The sequence below is a fragment of the Sturnira hondurensis genome, unplaced genomic scaffold, assembly GCF_014824575.4.
Source record: "Sturnira hondurensis isolate 20B ecotype Veracruz unplaced genomic scaffold, ASM1482457v3 Scaffold0018728, whole genome shotgun sequence".
Classification (NCBI taxonomy): Eukaryota; Metazoa; Chordata; class Mammalia; order Chiroptera; family Phyllostomidae; genus Sturnira; species Sturnira hondurensis.
The window spans coordinates 17,569,179-17,588,341 of NW_028091359.1; the positions used below are offsets into that span (position 1 = coordinate 17,569,179).

The 19,163-nt window shown below is 38.0% G+C and overlaps 1 protein-coding gene and 1 non-coding gene across 5 annotated transcripts in view; both read right to left on the reverse strand.

Moving 5' to 3' along the window:
* SSH2 (slingshot protein phosphatase 2) overlaps positions 1-19,163 on the reverse strand; it is a 257,566-nt gene that overhangs the window by 48,734 nt on the left and 189,669 nt on the right. For all 4 annotated transcript variants that reach the window (XM_037070274.1, XM_037070272.1, XM_037070273.1 and 1 more), the window contains 2 exons: positions 14,868-14,971; positions 7,472-7,536 (listed from right to left, as the gene is read on the reverse strand). In XM_037070274.1, the coding sequence (XP_036926169.1) occupies positions 7,472-7,536; positions 14,868-14,971 (169 nt within the window). The remainder of the gene's footprint in view (positions 1-7,471; positions 7,537-14,867; positions 14,972-19,163) is intronic.
* On the reverse strand, positions 4,022-4,096 carry LOC119003812 (small nucleolar RNA U2-19). The gene has a single exon (XR_005070028.1). It is a non-coding gene; the product is annotated as a small nucleolar RNA U2-19 (small nucleolar RNA).

Sequence of the window (19,163 nt, forward strand, 5' to 3'; positions counted from 1 at the left end):
TCATCACCATCATCATCATCACCACAGGACAGGATTAGAGGAAACTTTGGGAGGAAATGGATATTCATGGCATAGATTGTGGTAATGGTTTCATGGGTGTCTACTTATCTCCCAGCCCATCAAGTTGTATATATCAAATATGCACAATTTTTTGTATGTCGCTATACATCAATAAAGTAGTTTTAAAAAATGTTCCAACAGTAGTAACAACAAAAAGAGGGGATAGATGGGAAAAATATGGCAAAATGTAGATGGTTATTCAACTATCAAAAAAAAGTGCTGGGTAATGGGTTCATGAGGATATATTTTGTATTGTATATATCTGGGACTTTTCTTAATAAAAAAATTAAAAAGTTTTTAAAAATCCTCACCTGAGAACACTTTTTCACTGCTTTTAAAAAGAGAAAGGGAGGGAAGGAGATAAAGGGAAGAGAGAGAGAAAGGGAAAGGGAAGCTACCAATGTGAGAGAAACACTGACTGGCTGCCTTCCTGTACGTGCCCCAGACTAGGAATTGAACTTGTGACCCTTCTGTCTACTGGAGGACATTCCAACCAACTGAGTCACACTAGCCAGGACAAAAAATTAAGCAAACAAACAAATGAATAAATAAATGAATAAATGTAAAGTAGTATGGTTTCCACTCAACATTCATTCAAATATTTACTGTACAGTTACTGTGTATACAATCAGAGCAGAAGTGCTGAGGATTCAAGAGTGGAAGAGAAATATGGTCCCTGCCCTCACAGAGTGTATAGTTTAGTCCATTCTTCTTTTTCTCTATTAACAAAAAGGCAGGAAAATGTATACTACAGGCAATTTCTTCTGTATAAAACAACCCCCCCCCCACCACCATTCCTTATCTCAGACAAGAAACATTTCCAAATCCATCAACTGGCTCAAGACATTTGTCAGAAATCCAACAGACATTTCTGTTTAGAATTATTATTTTTTAATTTTTAATTTATTTATTTTTAGAGAAGGGAAGGGAGGGAGAAAGAGAGGAAGAGAAACATCAATGTGTTGTTGCCTCTCGTGTGTCCCCTACTGGGGACCTGGCCTGCAACTCAGGCATGTGTCCTGACTGAGAATCGAACCAGCATCCCCTTGGTTCATAGGTCGGTGCTTAATACACCGAGCCATACCAGCCAAGGCTGTTTGAAATTCTTTTAGTATTGCTCCTCCTGGGATCCCCTTCCCCTAATGTGATCCCTATTCTAAAAATGGCCAGGCAGAGAGGAAAAGAGACAAGTTACATAGCTCAAATAATCCATTTATCAAGGCAGAGGTAAGATACCCATGCCTATCTTTCTGTCTCTATTCTGACACTCCTAGGAAAAGCCAGGGAAGCAAAAATAGCAGAAGTGGCTACATTAAAGCTTATTTCTAATAAGAAGTAATATAAGAAGAATGTCATGTCCACATACTGATTCCAAGCACACAAGGTAGAAAGTTGCACTGGCAGTTTCATGTTCCATGAAGTAATAGAGCATTTCCACCTAAATTCACTAAGAGGAACTAATATTCAAGTGGACGAGGGTCTAGCTGTAGTGGGCTCGATCAAGTGAGCATTATACACATAGAGCTATGGATAGGAGTCCATGCACAGGAGGCGGAGGCAGCACTGACCTTCTCATTCCAGAAATGCTCCATGAAATATTAGACTAACCAGAAAGCCCGTGCAGGTAAACCAGAATTTCTTATAAACAAGATCTCAGATAGTATTATGTATCTAAGCTTGGGCTTGCCTTGGCAAATTTTGAGCCAATTATTCAGTTTCCTGAATATGTCAGAGGTTCTTTTATCCTCTGTAAGGGCTCTTGAGAATTTCTGGCAAGGCTCAAATACAAGTGGCATGGGAACAGCTGAACTGTAGGTCTGTAACTTACCCACAGCTTCTACACCAACTAGTGGCAACTGACTGGTTAATTGAAGCTGATAAAAGGAAAGAAAATGACCTCCATAAGTACTACCTTAAGTGTCATGCAAGTTATTAGGTCAAATTAGCAGGCGGGCAACAAGAGTTTCTTTGCAATATTCAGTGCAAACACTACTTGTCACCTTTTTAAAAGGGTGGTGTGTGTATTTAATATGTCTATATCTATCTATAATATCATAAGCATTTAAAAAATTTGGGTCTCTTTTGATTAATTTAATCTCAACAGATCATCTCAAACCTAATGGGAAAGGTCCCAGTTATCTCATACTGACTTAAGATGGAGTAATCAGACATCTCAGATTCAGTGAATTTTAAGCTTCTTAAATGAAAGAATAGCACTTAAAGGTTTGAGACTTGATCATGAACCTCTAGATAGTACCTTTAGTAATTACTAAATTCTTACCAATGGGGAAGTGGAACTTTGATCAGGGAGTAAGGAGCTATAACATTAGTTCAACTCCTACATTAGAAGAATGAATTTATTTTTTACAAAAAATTCTGCAATGCCAGGTGACTGACCTCAAGCTCCAAAATTCCTTTTAAGCATCAAGATTCTAGGCTAAGGAATTAAACAAAATTTTAAGGGCCACAGCATAAAGAAAAACCAAATACTCATTCTGAAGTTTGAGGTTCATTTCACACTCCTCTGTTGGGGAGAAGCTTAACAAAATCTAATAACCTAATTTAATTCATCAAGCCAATCAGAGAAATGTAATTTAAAGTGCTAGTTTGTAATACACAATACTCTAAATATTAGAATTGGCAGGAATTCTAAAGTTCCTAGTCTCCAGAACTTACATGGAATAAGTGACTGGAATAAGGCAAGGATTCAGATGCATTTAACTGAAGTTCTCATTGAAAAAAGATACTGCAGTTTATTTTCATTGTCCATATAAAACTGTATTTTAGATTTTAAAACTTGGCAGCAATAGCAACTCAGAAAATTAATCCAAGAAAGTCCATTTACTGCCTAAACTTGAAATTCTAGGAAAAGTTTTGGGTGAACTGGATCCAGCAATCCTAGGACTGAGGTAGGTCTGAGAAGTTACCTCCTACCTTTGCTTTATTTCTGAGGTTAAGAACCCAACTGTTTCCAAAATTTAAAATATCTACCAAAGAGTGATGTTGAAGTTTCCCTCAGTAACTAATTTAAATGTGTCTGATTGCAAGAGTCCACAAATACCACCTGGTCCAATGACTTCTCTCCTCAGCATCACCCAACATCACCCAACTCCTCTCCAAGCTCACACTGTACCTTTGCCTTTAATTTTTTCCACTGAGAGCCTAACATCACGTGCCTGCATGCAATGTTTATCCGCAGGGAAGCCACAGTATAAAGTCCCAATGTCTAGACAGGCAGCTCACCCAATCCATCAGAGAAAGGTTTCAAAAATACGTAAATAGCCCTGGCTGGTGTAGCTCAGTGGATTGAGTGCGGGCTTTGAACCAAAGGGTTGCCGGTTAAATTCCTAGTCAGGGCTCATGCCTGGGTTGCAGGCCAGGTCCTTAGTGCGGGCCACATAGGAGGAAACCACACATGGATGTTTCTCTCCCTCTCTTTCTCCCTCCCTCCCCTCTAATAAAAAAAGTAAATAAATTTAAATTTTTCTAAAATATGTAAATATTATATTCTAGTTGAAAGAACAAAGCAATGTCAATAATAAAAAATTAAAAGAGACTTCATGTGACATGAATAAACTAAAAACACTATCTTCAAAAAATAAAAAATAAAGGTTGAGGGAGCTTGGATTTTATCTTTTTTATTCTATCTTTATGAAATTCTTGAATAAAAAACCCTGACATATTCTGTGTAGCTATTTAAAGTTTTATTTACTAATATGGAAAAATATCCATGATCAAATGTGAAGAAAGGTTATAAACAGCACTCATATTTTCATCTCATTCTTGTGGAAAAAAGAATCACTCTGACGGGTATTTTTGCTTAGTACTTAGTCTTTTTTTATACATCCTCTCCCCAATCTCATTCATCCATTGATAAGTCCTCAGTTATCCACTGTCACCTTTATAAACACTGTCCCCAGATATAAGCCCTTATTGCTTTAAATTACTTTACACTTTTGCTTCTCAGAACTGAGATCATGTTTTAGGTAGATGGGAAGGTTCTGATGCTCAGACTTGGTTATTTCCACCCCTGTCCACGTAGGTAAGAGCAGATCTCAGAGAACCTGACGCGTACGTTTGCTTACACACATGCGCAACTAGAAGACTACTTATCTCAGTGGCTAAGGGTGTTTTTTTTCAGAGTACAGGACACGACGTGATTTTTACTTTGTTTTTTATGCCTTTCTGTATTGTGTGATTAAAGAAAAACATAACACATGTATACTTAGAAAAAATGAACTCATTTTCTGTTTGGAAAAAATTAATGTATTATAAAAAAACCAAACATTTATTTCATTTTCTTAAACTTTCTGGCAAGGTACTCAAAAACACTTCCTCATACCTTATTAGCACCTCAGTTCTAGTTAAGAACATTAGTTGATATTACTTCAAAGGTCAGGAAAGTCCTTAAACTCCCAGTCTATTTTTTATTAAATAAATGGGTCTTTGATAATGTGCAAGAGTACTATAAAACCACTGTCTTCACTGTACCAGCTATTGTTTTCTTAAGTACTAAAGTTAATGCTTGAGACTATTTTGAACACAGGGTCTCTAAAGAAAAAATTGATTTGGTTCTATTTTGAATGCTGAAGTAAAATGTGAGATTTGGTAACTACTTGTTGTTGAGTTATTAAAAAATCAAAGGCAGGACTTTCAGTTGACTATCAAACTTTTAACCTTATGCACAAGCCCCAGAACGAGAGTTTTAGGATTCCAAATTTAACTCAAAACAAAAGGCTTTGCTTTGAGTCTACAAATGCTCCTTTCAGTTAGAAAAGTGCTAATTTGTCCAAAGCACACAATGTATTCACTCATTTTCTTGAAGATGACTCACACAATAATCTGAAACATAATGACTATGTGTTTGTAACAATTCAAACAACTGTAAAATGGCTTGTCATTTGAGCTCTGAATTAATTCAGAGGCTACATTTGGTTACATTTTCTGAATTTATATTTTATAAATGTAAAGTAGCTGAAACTGTGTATTTTAGCAGGGAAAGAAAAAAATTTAATTGCCAATTCTACCTTCCTAAATGCTTGCATAACACTCTCCCACGTCTGTTATGGTTAAAATTATTTTAACATTTAGAGTTGCAATCCAAACTCCACAGGTTATCAGTAAGAAAAAGATAAAGTGAGTGAGTGACAGACATCAGCTTCAGCTCTAGTAAACCATGCAATTTTTAGAAACTATCAATAATATCTATTGGACATACAGCACGTGCAAGGAACCATTATTACGGGTGTTAGAGGAGTTGTTTTCAAGTGCGACTCCTGGACCAGCTACTGATGATGCTGATGTATCACTTGGAAACTTGCTAAAAATGCAAATTATCACTGCCTCTCCCTCCCCAAATCAAACTCTCCAGGTGGAAGTCCAGCAGGTGGTAGTTTAACAATGCTGTTCAGGCGATTATTTTGAGATATTAATGCTGTAAGAACCACACCTCATTTTGTTCATTTATAAAGAAGTGTTTAAGATAGAAATATGTCAAGACATATAGATAAGATTTATATATATGTGCGTAACACTACTTTAGATTTAGAATATAAAATACTTTTTGAAAGGATTTTTAAATTTTGTAAGTTGCTTAGTGGCAATGTCAAAGTGGTAGAGGTAACAATTTGAAGGGAAAAAATGACATAATGACATAAAAATGACATAAGTGAATGAAGAATCAGTAATTACCAGAGGCCTGATAGAAACTTTCTAATCATTTTTACATTCTACTCACTATTTCTCTTCTCAGAGAAAAAGCAGGGATCAAGTACTTGAATTTAACATGTCTATGGAAACCCAATTTCCAATCTACCCCCACAGCCTAGAAGGGTTCATCACCACACACCAGGATTACTGCAGTAACTACCCAGCAGGCCTCCCTAATTGAAGATGGCTGCCTCCTCTCTATTCTGTATTACCTTCTGAGGAATTTTCCTTAAATACTATTGTTGACTCAGAAACCTGTAATGCTTCCCCACTGCTTACCGAAGAGGGAGAGGTACTAATTCTAGGTATTAATCTAGAAGTTCAGATGCAGGGGTATCCAAGCTTTTCAAGTCTCTGGGTCATACTGGAAGAACAGTTGCCTTGGGCCACACATTAAATAGACAAACACTAACAAAAACAAAACAATTTAAAAATGTTTTAAGTAAATTTTCGATTTTTGTGTTGGGCTGCATTCATAGTCATCTTGGGCCTCCTGTGGCCCGTGGGCTGAGGGTTGGACATCCCTGATAGGGAATATAAATGAGTAAAGTAGGCCACATGAATACTAAGTGTGTAGAAACACCTTTCACTTCCCACAAAGAAACATACTCATCACATTTTTATTTTTCCACTTCTATTAAATGTTCTACTCTAAGAAAAATAAGGGTGAAGGGACGATGACAAATGGTGACACCTGGCTTTAGTGTTCAGGAGAAAACAGGATATGGGGAGATGATGATAAATTATGAACCTGGGCCGCACCAATGCTCGCCCCTCCACCAAGTCTAGCCAAGTCTGGCATGTGAGAACTAGGTCCCAGTGTTGGCAGAACTTCTGATTTTTGAAGAAAAGCACCAAATGTGGATTTTTACGTGAAATCACTCAACTTTAATTTTCTGGCTGAGATTAACCCCCCCCCAAAACAAACAAAAACCAAAACAAAACCAAAAATCACTGTGATCCAAACAAAACACATCTTTAGCCTATGGATTTCAGTTTGAGACCTCTGGTTTGGAGCATGAAGTCCCTATCTGTCTGTCTTGTGTTCTGGTGTCTTATTTTTTTTCTATGGAAACAATAATCACCATATTTAGGTAGCATTTTATAATCAGTATGCTTTCATGTCCATTTGATTCTCTACACTGTGAGAGGCAGAAAGGAGATGAGAAAGCAGGTGCAGACAGGCTAAGTAACTTGTCCCACATCAGGTAAGTGGTAAAACCCAAAGCCCAGGCCTCCCAATTGAGACCCGCCCTTTTAAAGCCTTGGCCCTTTCACTCTCATTTTGTCCCTGCCTATGTATGCTTTTGCTTCAGTGGACGCCTGTTCTAGAATGATGGTTTCCTTCTTTCGGCCAATCTAAATCAAGACCCAGCTCAAGCTCTACCGTTGACATAAACCTTCCTCAATGAGGTCAAGTCTCCAAGCTTCCTCTTTTCTGAACTTCAGTTGCTGTTATGGTCAGTAACTTACAAATGTGCTCACCAACAGTCTTGAACCATCAAGTTATTTCACATCACTTCACAGTAGCTCATATCCTCAACTACATTCTAAGCTCTTTGATAACAGGGCCATGTCGCTGTTCTTTTCTGTTCCACAGAGTTCCTGGTATTGTGTTGGGACATATAAATGACTGCACAAAGTTCGTTGTATTACACAGTCTTTTGAGGAAGACAGAGTTATAAGGATACTACTAACTTACCAGCCTGATGTTGTCTTCTGGGCGGAGTAATATGAACATTGCTTGGAGATGCTGCTGGAGATCACCTGGTGAAATTTATTAAACAAAAAATAGTTATTCTCCATTGTTATACTGACAGAGAGGATTCTTTCTAATGGAATGGCTTGTATAGAAGTAAGTTTTGGTTCACTGAAAGACTCTAATTAGACAGAGAAATTGTCTTAATATGATTATTGACTTCTTTTTAAATGGAAAGACAGAACATATAAGGGAATACCCTGTACACTCATTTTTAGTCTATACTGCAGTCACACTTGCTTTGTGTTTGTCCTACGGAAGGGACACTTGAAACCAATCTCAGTGTTGTGCCAAGACAGTGAGATGTGTTGGGCAGAGGCAGCACCAGCTGTGCTTTCAGGCCCACAGAAGGTACCAAAGGAAGAATCTTGCCTTTCTTATTTCTATAACTGCAATCTTCAGTTGCCTTAACCTAAGAAGATTTTTAGATTCCCTGTAGAATAATGTTAACAGTTTTAAACAATTTCCACATTAGTAGCTGGTATTAAAATAAAAGTACTCATTAAACATTGAAGATCCCAAGGAATATACATTTTACTGAACACATGAGGTGTTTTAAAATGGTCAACCATTATTTGAATCCTCACTTGTTCTTATATATTCTATAAAAACAAAGTTGAAATTTCTTTGCATTAAACTATTATAGATTTCCTCATAATCTCTATTTTGCACTAGAAAATTTGAGGCTTTAGATAGAAGGAGATAATTAATGTGCTATCATAAATGAAAACAATCAAAGACAAAAAGCCTTCATTCCTGCCCACCCAGGTCCAGCCCTTTTTTTAGTCTGAAGTGACGGATATACCCACCTAATCAGGGATGCCAGTGTAACCTATTTTCATATTGGTCTTGGAACCTACACGTGTAATTTCCCTCCAGGTAACTTCATAAGTGTTCATTATAACATAAAATACGAGTATGTGCAAGTGGAGAAAGGCATGAAGAAAAACATGTAGGCTGGCAATCAGATGTGTTTGTCTAAAGAGTTAGCAAGTCTTAAAGCCTTTCTTTTCTTCCCTTTCTTCTCTGAAAAAATAGTCTTCTTGCCTTCCTCCCACCCCATTTCACTGCTGCCTTCTGACCAATTCCATTAAAGCAGAATCTTTAAACTTGCAAAATTAAAAAGGAGAGTCATTATATTTGGCCATGTCCATTCTACTATATTTTAGATCCAGAGACATAACTTATGTCTCATGTGCAAGAACCAGTGTGAGCTCATAGCTATAAAGCCAAGAAAAATTAAAACACAGTTGAACACAAAAACTTGTACACAAATGTTCACAGCAACATTATTTGCGATATCCCCCAAATAAAACAACTCAAATTTCTATCAATTGATGAATAAATAAAATGTGGCATGTAGTCACACACTGGAATATTATTTGGTCATAAAAAGGAATGAAGCACTGATACATACTGTAACACAGATGACTCTTGAAAACATGTTAAGTGAAAGAAGTCTGTCTCAAAGATTGTTTGTTTATATGGTTCCACTTATATACAAAACCCAGAACAGGCAAATCTATAGAGATAAAAGGTAGATTTAGTGGTTGTTTAGGATGGGGAGGAAGAGTAGGGGACACAGGGAAGGATGGCTAATGGGTACTGTGTTTCTTCTGGGGGGGTGATAGAAATGTTCTAAAATTAGATTGTGGTGATGGTTGCACATCTTTCTGTGAATACGCTAAATTCTGTGACTATACTAAATAACTGAATGTATACTTTAAACAGGTAAATTATACGGCATGTAAATTATATCTCAATAAAGCTGTTAAAAATAGTGTGGGGGAAAAGTGTGGGGACACAAAGTATTAGGTAGACACAATGAAGAAGGACTAGAATTGTAAGTTACAATTGAGTTAAGCAGCTGAAGTTCTGTTTTTTTCCTAATTCTCACTCAGTGATGTGTTTATTGATTTTTAGAGAAAGAAGAAGGGAGAGAGGGGGAAGAAGGGGGAAAGACATCGATGTGAGACAGAAACACTGATTGCATGCCTCCCTTACGCACCCCAACCAGGGATTGAACCCACCACTTTTTGGTGCATGAGATAATGCTTTGACTAACTGAGCCATCTGGCCAGGGCAAGCAGCTGAGGGTTTTTAAAAATTAAGTTTCCTTCTGTTCTATCAGAACAAATAATCTGAGGAAAAGATTTTTATGATGAAGAACTTCTGTAGCAAAACCAGTTTTGGGCAAATAGTAGCCCTAAGTCCCCACTGCAAGCACTACTGGCTCAAAGATGCAGCTGCCATCTCTGAAGGACAGACAAACGTCATTAAGCCCTCCACTACAACAGGCCTCTCATGTGAGCTGGTATGTGGAAGCTCAGGTTTGTCGGCTCTGAAAAGAAATACCATGACCAAGTTGAGTATTTTCTACTGGGAAATCATTCTTCACAAAGACTGAGTGAGACAATGAGGCAATATACTGGTACCATAAGATCTCTTCCTTAGATTTTTCAAATATTTCTGTGATAAGAGCAAAATTTAGATTTCAGTTTGACTTTAAAGACTTTTTGCTATTTCCCTTTAAAATGTTAGCAGACATATTCGCCCATATCACGTGTGATTACAAAAATGCATTTGATATTTTAAATGAAGCCCAGATAAGAAATTCTAACTAGTTCAAAAAACGCGCATAAGAAAGTACAATTAGACATAGTAATCTTTTGATCTGTTCCCAATTCTGTCATCATCTTTCAGTCACTGAAAGCTCAGCCAAGGCAGCTACAGCTCATGTGAAGGTCTGGTTTTATAAGCTGCGTTTAGACCCACACTGCCTCATCTGTTCTGGGCCGGATTACAAATCAAGCCCATTCAGTTTGTGCTAAATCTGCTTTTCTTTTTAGTATTGGGAAAGCTAAGTGAACAAGGTCAAGTAGAAACCTGGGTGGCAGTCCAGTGTGGAAGTCTGACCAAAGAAAATGGCCAACCAGGGCCAGGGACTCTGAAAGCCACCAACTCCATTTCCTATTACATGCCACAGAGCAATCTGCCTACCATTTTAGTCAGACAAGCTGGACTTACACCAATAACTTGTCTTCTTTTTAGTGTAAGTGATAAATATCCACACTAAACAGAAATACAAAGCTTAGCTGGTCTACTTCCTCTGTGCATTCAAGTTTTAGGGGGAAGTGCCCCTCCCCTCTGGTAGTGGGCATTGAAGAGGAATGTTTTAGAAAGTTAAGTCTACAGCTAATTTTTCAAAAGAGTTCCCTGCCCCCTTACTCTTTTAAAAATGTTCCATGCTGGAGAATTGTGGTAGAAGGATAGCACGGTCCAATGAGACGAATTAAAAATCTGAGCTGCTACATTTGTAACTAGATGAAGTTCCAGATAAAAAGTAGGACAGCTACTAAAATAGCTCAGATTATCTGGACTGGAGCTAAACTCAACTATTGGCTCAATGGGATACAGTATTTCTGGCTTTCATCTCTGACCTACACACTCAAGGTTTGTAGTCTTCTTTGTTCTTTTCCTAGTAATTCCAGTTTATTCTACTCCTGGAGGTAACACATTAAAGTGGCACATTTATAACAATAAGCAACCATTCTCTGTACAGCACGGATAAGGATTTCTTCAATAATTGTCCTCAGGTTGACTTTTATTCCCCTACCTCCCCCCAAATGACACAAACAAGACTTGTTGTTAGAAGACAGGCATGGGCGGACTATTTTCCTAGACCTAGAAACCACTTTCCCTAGACACACTTTCTGATTCTTTCTCACCTTTATGAGTACAATTGCACCTGTCTTTAGAGAAATACAACATATGGAAATACAAATGTATATACTACCATCAGCAGGTGTGATATTGTGACTTATAAGAAATATGTATTTGGTCTTCTTCCTGTTCTTGGCACAGAGTTCCAAAACCTTTGGAATTTCTGATGTTGAGGAGAGAAATAATGATATCTTATTATGTTTTTTTAAATTTACTTTTAAAATATATTTTGTTGATTATGCTATTACAGATGTCCCAATTTTTCCCCTTTGCCCCCCTCCACCCAGTACCCCCTTCCCTCCAGCAATCCCCCCACTTAGTTCATATCCATGGGTTGTGCATGTGAATTCTTTGGCTTCTCCATTTTCTATACTATTCTTAACGTACCCCGTTCTCCTCCCTTCCCTTTCCCAGCTGATAACCTTCCATGTGATCTCCAGTTCTGTGATTCGGTTCCTGTTTTGGTTACTTGCTTAGCTTGTTTTTTTTCAGATTTGGTTGTTGATAGTTGTGAATTTGTTGTTATTTTAATGTTCATAGTTTTGATACTTTTCTTCTTCTTAAATAAGCCCCTTTAATTTTCATGTAATAATGGCTTGGTGACGATGAATTCTTTTAGCTTTACCTTGTCTGGGAACACTTAATCTGCCCTTCCATTCTAAATGATAATTCTGCTGGATAGAGCAATCCAGGTTGTAGGTCCTTGCTTTACATCACTTTAAATACTTCTTGCCAGTCCCTTCTGCCTGAAAAGTTTCTTTTGAGAATTCAGCTGACAGTCTGATGGGAACTCCTTTGTAGGTAACTGTCTCCTTCTTTCCTCTTGCTGCTTTTAAGATTTCTCCTTATCTTTAATCTTGGCTAATGTAATTATGATGTGCCTTGGTGTGTTCCTCTTTGGGTCCAACTTCTTTGGGACTCTGAGCTTCCTGGATTTCCTGGAAGTCTATTGCCTTTGCCAGATTGGGGAAGTTCTCCTTCATTATTTGTTTAAATACATTTACTATTTCTTGCTCTTTCTTTTCTCCTTTTGGCACTCCTATGGTTGGGATGCTGGTATGTTTAGACGTGTCCCAGAGGGTCCTTATACTATCCGAGTTTTTTTAATTCTTTTTTCTTCTTGCTGTTCTGGCTGAATGCTTCTTTTTCCTTATGTTACAAATTGTTGATTTTAATCCCAGCTTCCTCCCCTCCAGTGATGGTTCCCTGTAGATTTTTCTTTATTTCACTTAGTATAAACTTCATTTCTTCTCACATTGTTGCAGCACTCAATGAGTTCTTTGAGCATCCCGATTACCAGTGTTTTGATCTCTCCATCTGATAGGTTGGTTATCTCAATTTCGTTCAGTTCTTTTTCGGGGGTTTTGTTCTGTTCTTTCATTTGGTCCATATTTCTTTGTCTCCTCAGTTTGGCAGCCTCCCTGTGTTTGTTTCTGTGATCAGGCACAGATGCTTTGACTCTGTCTTAGTAGTGTGACCTATTGTAGAAAAGTTACCTGTAAATTGTGTGGGGAGGAGCCTTAGGTAATCACCAAGGTGTGGCAACTTGGTTCACTGCTTTGTGGCTCTGTGTGTATGAGGGGTGCTTGGAGAGGGGACAATGCCACTATCTGGCTTCTGGAGGTTTTCCAGGAGCTTGCATCATTTCTAGTCACTTTACCCATTTCCCATATATGAACCACACCCTTCCAGCTGTTGCCCTTGTGCTGAATCTCAGACTGGGTGAGTTTGTGTATGTTCCAAGTCTGTGTGGGCCCTATAAACGAAGTCTCTGAATGTCCCACAGTTTCTTCTGCCACTCCAACCTCCACTGATTTTATAGCCAGAAGCTATAGGAATCTATCTTCCTGGCACTGGAACCCTGGGCTGTATGGTCTGGCCTGGGCCTGGGGTCACTCAGTCCCAAGGTAACCCTCCTGATTTTTATCCACTGTATGTGAATGTGGGACCATCTGTTCCACTGCTGCTGTACTGCTTCTCTGCTCCTCCTACCCATCTGGATGAATGTGGCTTCTTTAAATCCTCAGTTGTTGGACTTCTATACAGCTCCATTTTCTGATGGTTCTGGGTATTATTTGTTTTGAGGTCTAGTTGTCATTCTTTCTGTGGTTGTATGAAGAGGCCAAGCGTGTCTGCCTATGCCTTCATCTTGACTGGAAGTCCCTCTTTTCTTATGTTATAACATGACTTTTGTAAAGTACCTAAGGATGGAAGCTGGTTGCCAGGGGACTGAGAAAGGGGGAGGGGCAGGAGGTTGACAAGATCACTAATGGCCAATAATTCAATCAATCATGCCTTTGCAATAAAGCCTCCATAAAAATCCAAAGGACTGGGTTTAGAGAGCTTCCAGGTTGGTGAACACATGGAGATTTGGGGTGAATGGCACATTTAGAGAGAGTTTAGAAGCTTTGTATCCCCTTCCATATACCTTGACGATGAACATCTTCCATCTGGCTATTCCTGAATTATATCCTTTCTGTGAGTTACATAAGCTTCTCTAGCAAATTAAACCCAAGGAGTGGGTCACCAAAAACTCCAGTTCAGACAACCTGGACCTATGATTGACATCTGAAGTGTGGAGTGGGGAGTCTTGGACAACTGAGCCCTTACCTTGTGGGATTTGACAGTATCTCCAGGTACACAGTGTCAGAATTCAGTTGAATTATAGGATACCCACCTGGTATCCAAGAATTGCTTGGATGTGTGTGGGGGGGAACCCTCACATTAAAATAGAATGCAGAATATTATCAGGTTATTCGAAATCAGTGTCTCATATTCATTTCTAGGTGAACTTTATTTGATGACTTCTTGTTTCTATAAAAGTCCTCTGAGTTAAATTTCTAGTCTTTTTAGTGTAAATAGTACTCTGGCACTTTAGTGTAAGAAATCCACTAGCACTTAGGAACTGGTATTTCAAAATGTGATATAACTATTTTCTCTTGTTATCACAACAGTGGCATTGAGTTTATTTTACCTTAATATCTATTCTTTCTGTATATCTATCAATCTATCTATCATCTATCTATCATGTACTTTTCAGTATAACATCACTAGAGAGTAGACAGGAAAAGAAATGTAATCTCTTGTTAGTTGAAATGATTTTGCATAGGATCTGAGGAAACATCTGAATATCTTTTAGCTTTCAAAACCTTAGCTGAGAAGTCACATAAGACTTTTTAAAAAAATATTTTATTTATTTATTTTTAGAGAGAGGGGAAGGGAGGAAGAAAGAGAGGGATACATGTATCAATGTGCGGTTGTCTCTCATGCATCCCCTGCTGGGAACCTGGCTTGCAATACATGTGCCCTGACTGGGAACCAAACTGGTGACCCTTGGGTTCTCAGGCCAGGCCCTATCAATCCACTGAGCCACACCAGCCAGGGTGTACATAAAACTTTATTAAAGTATTTTTGTACCTTATTTTTCCAACAAATACTTATTAAACACCTACTAAATGTCTAAGGCATTCTGCACCAGAAAAAAGTGATTCTAGCACAGTATAATGCTTGCTTTCACTATTACAGACTTGTTGGAGAAAGGGCGATAAGGAAGCCAGACTTTCAGAACAAAAGAATCAACGAAACCAAGAAAGAAATGGAATATGTTGAGCTTTACCTGCATGCTTGTTGCGTCTGTGGCTGATTCTTGGTGCGGAGGAGCCATTTCCCCGCGGCAGAAAAAGGGCAGCACCTTTGACAGTCAGAAAGCTCTCACTGATGCTACAAATAAAAAGTCAAAAGAAAATAAATTATTTAAGAAAGGTAATTAAGAACTAAGTATGGAGACTCACTTTGGGATTATTCTTACTTCTTCCAAAGTCCCAAATTCATGTGATGAAGTAAAAATAAAGTCAAAAGAGACTGTGATTACTCACACAGTCCTGTTTATTCTAGACATTTTTATGAAACAAAACTTAACATATTCTACATGCATTACATGGTAGAAGTTAAGAGTGAAGATTCTGGAAACAAAAATAGGGTAAAGGTTCTGGAACCAGACTGCCAGGGTTTGAATCCTGGCTCTGCTACTTCTTGCCTGAGTGAAGTTTTTTTTTGCCTAAATTCCCTTACGCATAAAACAGGAATAATAAAATGAGGTTGTTGTGAGGAGTCAATAAAAATATAGCTTCTTAGAATGGTGCCTTTAGTAAATATTGGTTACTTTTTAGATTTATGATTACCAATATTAATTATTATTAATGGGTCAGATTTGAGTATGTTACAATACTTAGTTACTAATAACAGATCCAAAATTTGCCAAGAAATATGTTTAAAATGCCCACCACACTACAGTGTTACTCAAACTTTTATTTTCACTAATGTGTAATCCCACATGCACTGAAAAGTAGTGCATGGGAAGTGTGTTTAACCCATGGAGTTTGCCCTCTGTGTTAACTTCGTCTTTCATGTGAATGACAGCTCAGCAGAAGTGGAGAATTTTTCCACTCCTCAGGATAGAGGCTGTTCAAAATGCAATTGCTAGTGGATATCCACAGCAAACAGAAAACATATCTAAATTATTTCATATCAACAGACCAAGCCTTTCGATGTTACCCACAGAATCTGAAAAGGGACTGAACTTTGAAATTAGTAACGGCAAAGTTTTGAAACATATAATGGAGGGTGTTCCAAGTTTGCTGTTAAGTATGTATGCTATTCAGGCTTAGCTAATGTACTGTAAATTATACTGCCTACTCAACCTTTCCGCTAGGAAAACTAACTGGCATCTCAAACTTACATTGCCAAGCTAATCTCCTGAGTGAGTCCCCTGTGAACCTGATCCCCACCCTTATCCATTTAAGTTGTTTGGGTCAAATATGCATGTCATTGGTTTCTCTCTGATCCTACAACAATATATATGTAATCCATACAGAAAAACCTGAGCATTACTTTTAAGTAAACGTTGAATCTGCCCACTTCACTCCATTACCACTCTTACAATGAATGGTCCACGGCACCATCATTTTTTACTTAGACCACTGTAAAAAAGATTTTTTAAAAGCTTTATTACAGAAAATGTCATCCCTATGCAAAAGTAGGTGGAATAATATAACAAACCCCTGTCCTTATACATTTCAGCTTTAATTCATGGCATATCTTGTTTCTTTTATATTCTTCTCCTTGCCCCTGAAGTGAATCTAATCCCAGATATTGTATCAACATGAAGCCTCTTAACTGGTCTGGCCGCAACCACCTCTGCACCGCTACTACCACTTAGCAAAGAGCAACCAGAATGACTTAAAATATATAGATCAGTATGCATATCTACATATTTTAAATTTACAGAAGTATATCGTATAATATAACTTCCCTGCTTACAACCCTGCAATGGCTTCCCTTTGTACATAAATGAAAGCTGAAGTCTTTAGCTTGGACTTCAAGCCCCTGTAACATCCGATTAGTTCCTTCTCTGATGCTGCTCCATCTCCCCTTTTGCTTACACAATGCCTTCTGTTTTTTCTGTATTTCAGGACCCTTTGTAGGGCCTTTGTGCTTTTTTGTTTTCTACTTGGGACATGTTTTTCCTGGCCTGTCACAAGGTCATAGCTCCAGTATCATCTTCGTCCCCCTCCACCCCAATCATACTCTAGCCTGTTCGGTTTTGTTTCCGCCAGGATATTTATCATACACTGAAATTATATTTATTCACTTGTATACTTGACTGATGTTATCTCCCTATAATAGAATATAAGATCCATGAAGAGCAAGAATTTTGGTTTGGACAGCATTGTATCTATCCTCAACACTGGAAATAGGTGCTCATCAGATATTTGATGGGTGAATTCATTCATCCCATGGTTTCTTGCACACTTTTATATCTGTCCCATCTCTGCAGCAGGAATTGTAACTTAAAACAATAGAAATTCTGTAATCTCACATGTAAAAAATAACTGCTACACAACTCAATATATATGGCAGATTAATGGACTATAAAATACAAGTGTTTGATAATAAATCAATTGGCAAATGAAATTAAACCACCTCTGTATGTAAGTTGTCAGTTGTTTCCTCAATTTTATCGTTTAATCAAGTGGCATGAAACTGATAAACCCTTGATGTGACTTGCTAGATACATTGGAACATGTCTTCTAAAAACAAGCATTAATCCATAGCCACCACTTTAAAATTTGCATGGCGGCCGGGAGGGGCTGCCTTTGTTTTGTTTTGTTTTCATCTTTAAATAAAGCATTGCGCTCTTGTGGTCTGTTGCTCAAGTCTTGTCTCTTGTTACATCCGTGGTATGCACATGTCACCCTGCTGTGGGTCACTCTGTTTCACTCATGTTACGGGAACAACCTAAAACAAAATGTCTGAGTGACAGGATGAGCAGGGTACACCACAGACAGGAAATGAAATTCACACTTCTGCCAACACAGCAACTACCTGCTTTACTAAATGAAAATATTTTAAAAATAAAGATTAAATAGTCTACATATCTTCAGGCAAAGTTAGAGCTGTGGGAAACTCTGGTTCCCCATAAACAAAGCAGTCTCTATATCTACAAAAGTAGATCTGTTGTGAGCTTAAAACGACCAGCACACTTCAGTCTTTGTTTTGTGAGACAGAGGTAGTTTCTTTTTGACACACACTAGTTTAAGAACTAACTTCCTGGTTTGGGGAGCTCTGTAATACTGTTCTTAGATACATTTGTTGCTTTGTTTTAAATCATATCTAAATGTATTCTTTAAAATGTATGTAGTGCTTTCACACGGGGATGGTTGGGTAGAGGGACAAAGGCCTTGCTTAACTCAAAGCTACCTGGAAAATTTCTGATTATAAAAGAAAGATCAGAAATCAAACTCATGTATGGTATAAGAAAAAAGATGCCTTTCTATTTACACAAATCTCAATAAACTTCCGATAGAACAAAGTGCACAGCAGATCCAGCTAGGTGCAGGTACGGGCTCCCAGGGTCATGGCAGACATATTCCAGATGGTACAACCATCTTCTTTATTTTGTGGCCCTAGATTATGACTCCCCAGGTATCACAAAAGTGGCACATGTTGGTCACAAGAAAAGACAGTGTGGCTGGTTACAAAAACCCCCTATTATCAGGGGAAAAAAGTTAAAGCTCTAAACATGCTGTCAAAGATGCAATGGCAGCACAGTCCCATGGAAGTAAAAAAATAAAATTTGCAACTACCAGAGTTTAGGTGAATCAAATTCAACTTTCAAATTAAATGCTTTATTTACATATGAAGAAAACTATATGCAAATTTAATCACATGTACTTCAGTGTAAGGTAAAAGCTTAGTGTATCTTGCTAGGACAGCAAGAGATTAATTTATGTAAATATTAGTCTTTCTGAAATAGCTGCATGAAAGTTCAACGGACCTAGAGAGTTGGTCTCTAATTAAAAACTTAGAAAAGTAGGTAAAAAGTTTTGCACCTTTTCTTTCTTCCTGTTTTTTAAAATGACAGTTTTTTTTAAAGACTTTATTTATTCTTAGAGAGGGGAAGGAAGGAAGAAAGAAAGAGAGAGAAACATCAATGTGTGGTTGTCTCTCATGCATCCCCTACTGGGGTCCTGGCCTGCAGCCCAGGCATGTGTCCTGACTGGGAATCAAACTGGTGACCTGTTGGTTCTCTGGCTGGCACTCAATCCTTTGAGCCTCACCAGCCAGGGCCACACCTTTTCTTAATTGACCAGTTCTCTAGAGTCTGGTCCAGACAAAGGAGTTCTCTTGTAATTCTATGGAGCCATCCATATGTGATTGCAGATGTCTTAAGATACGCACAAACTGAAAAGGACTTAAAACCCCTATAATAAAGAAAACACAAGATAAAATGAACTCCACTACTCTCTCGACCTAAAGGCTTGATAACATAATGAATGACACAGGATCATAATTCCTCTTCTTTATCAGAATACAATTGAAGACTATCTATTCCTTTCTTGCCATAAGATCA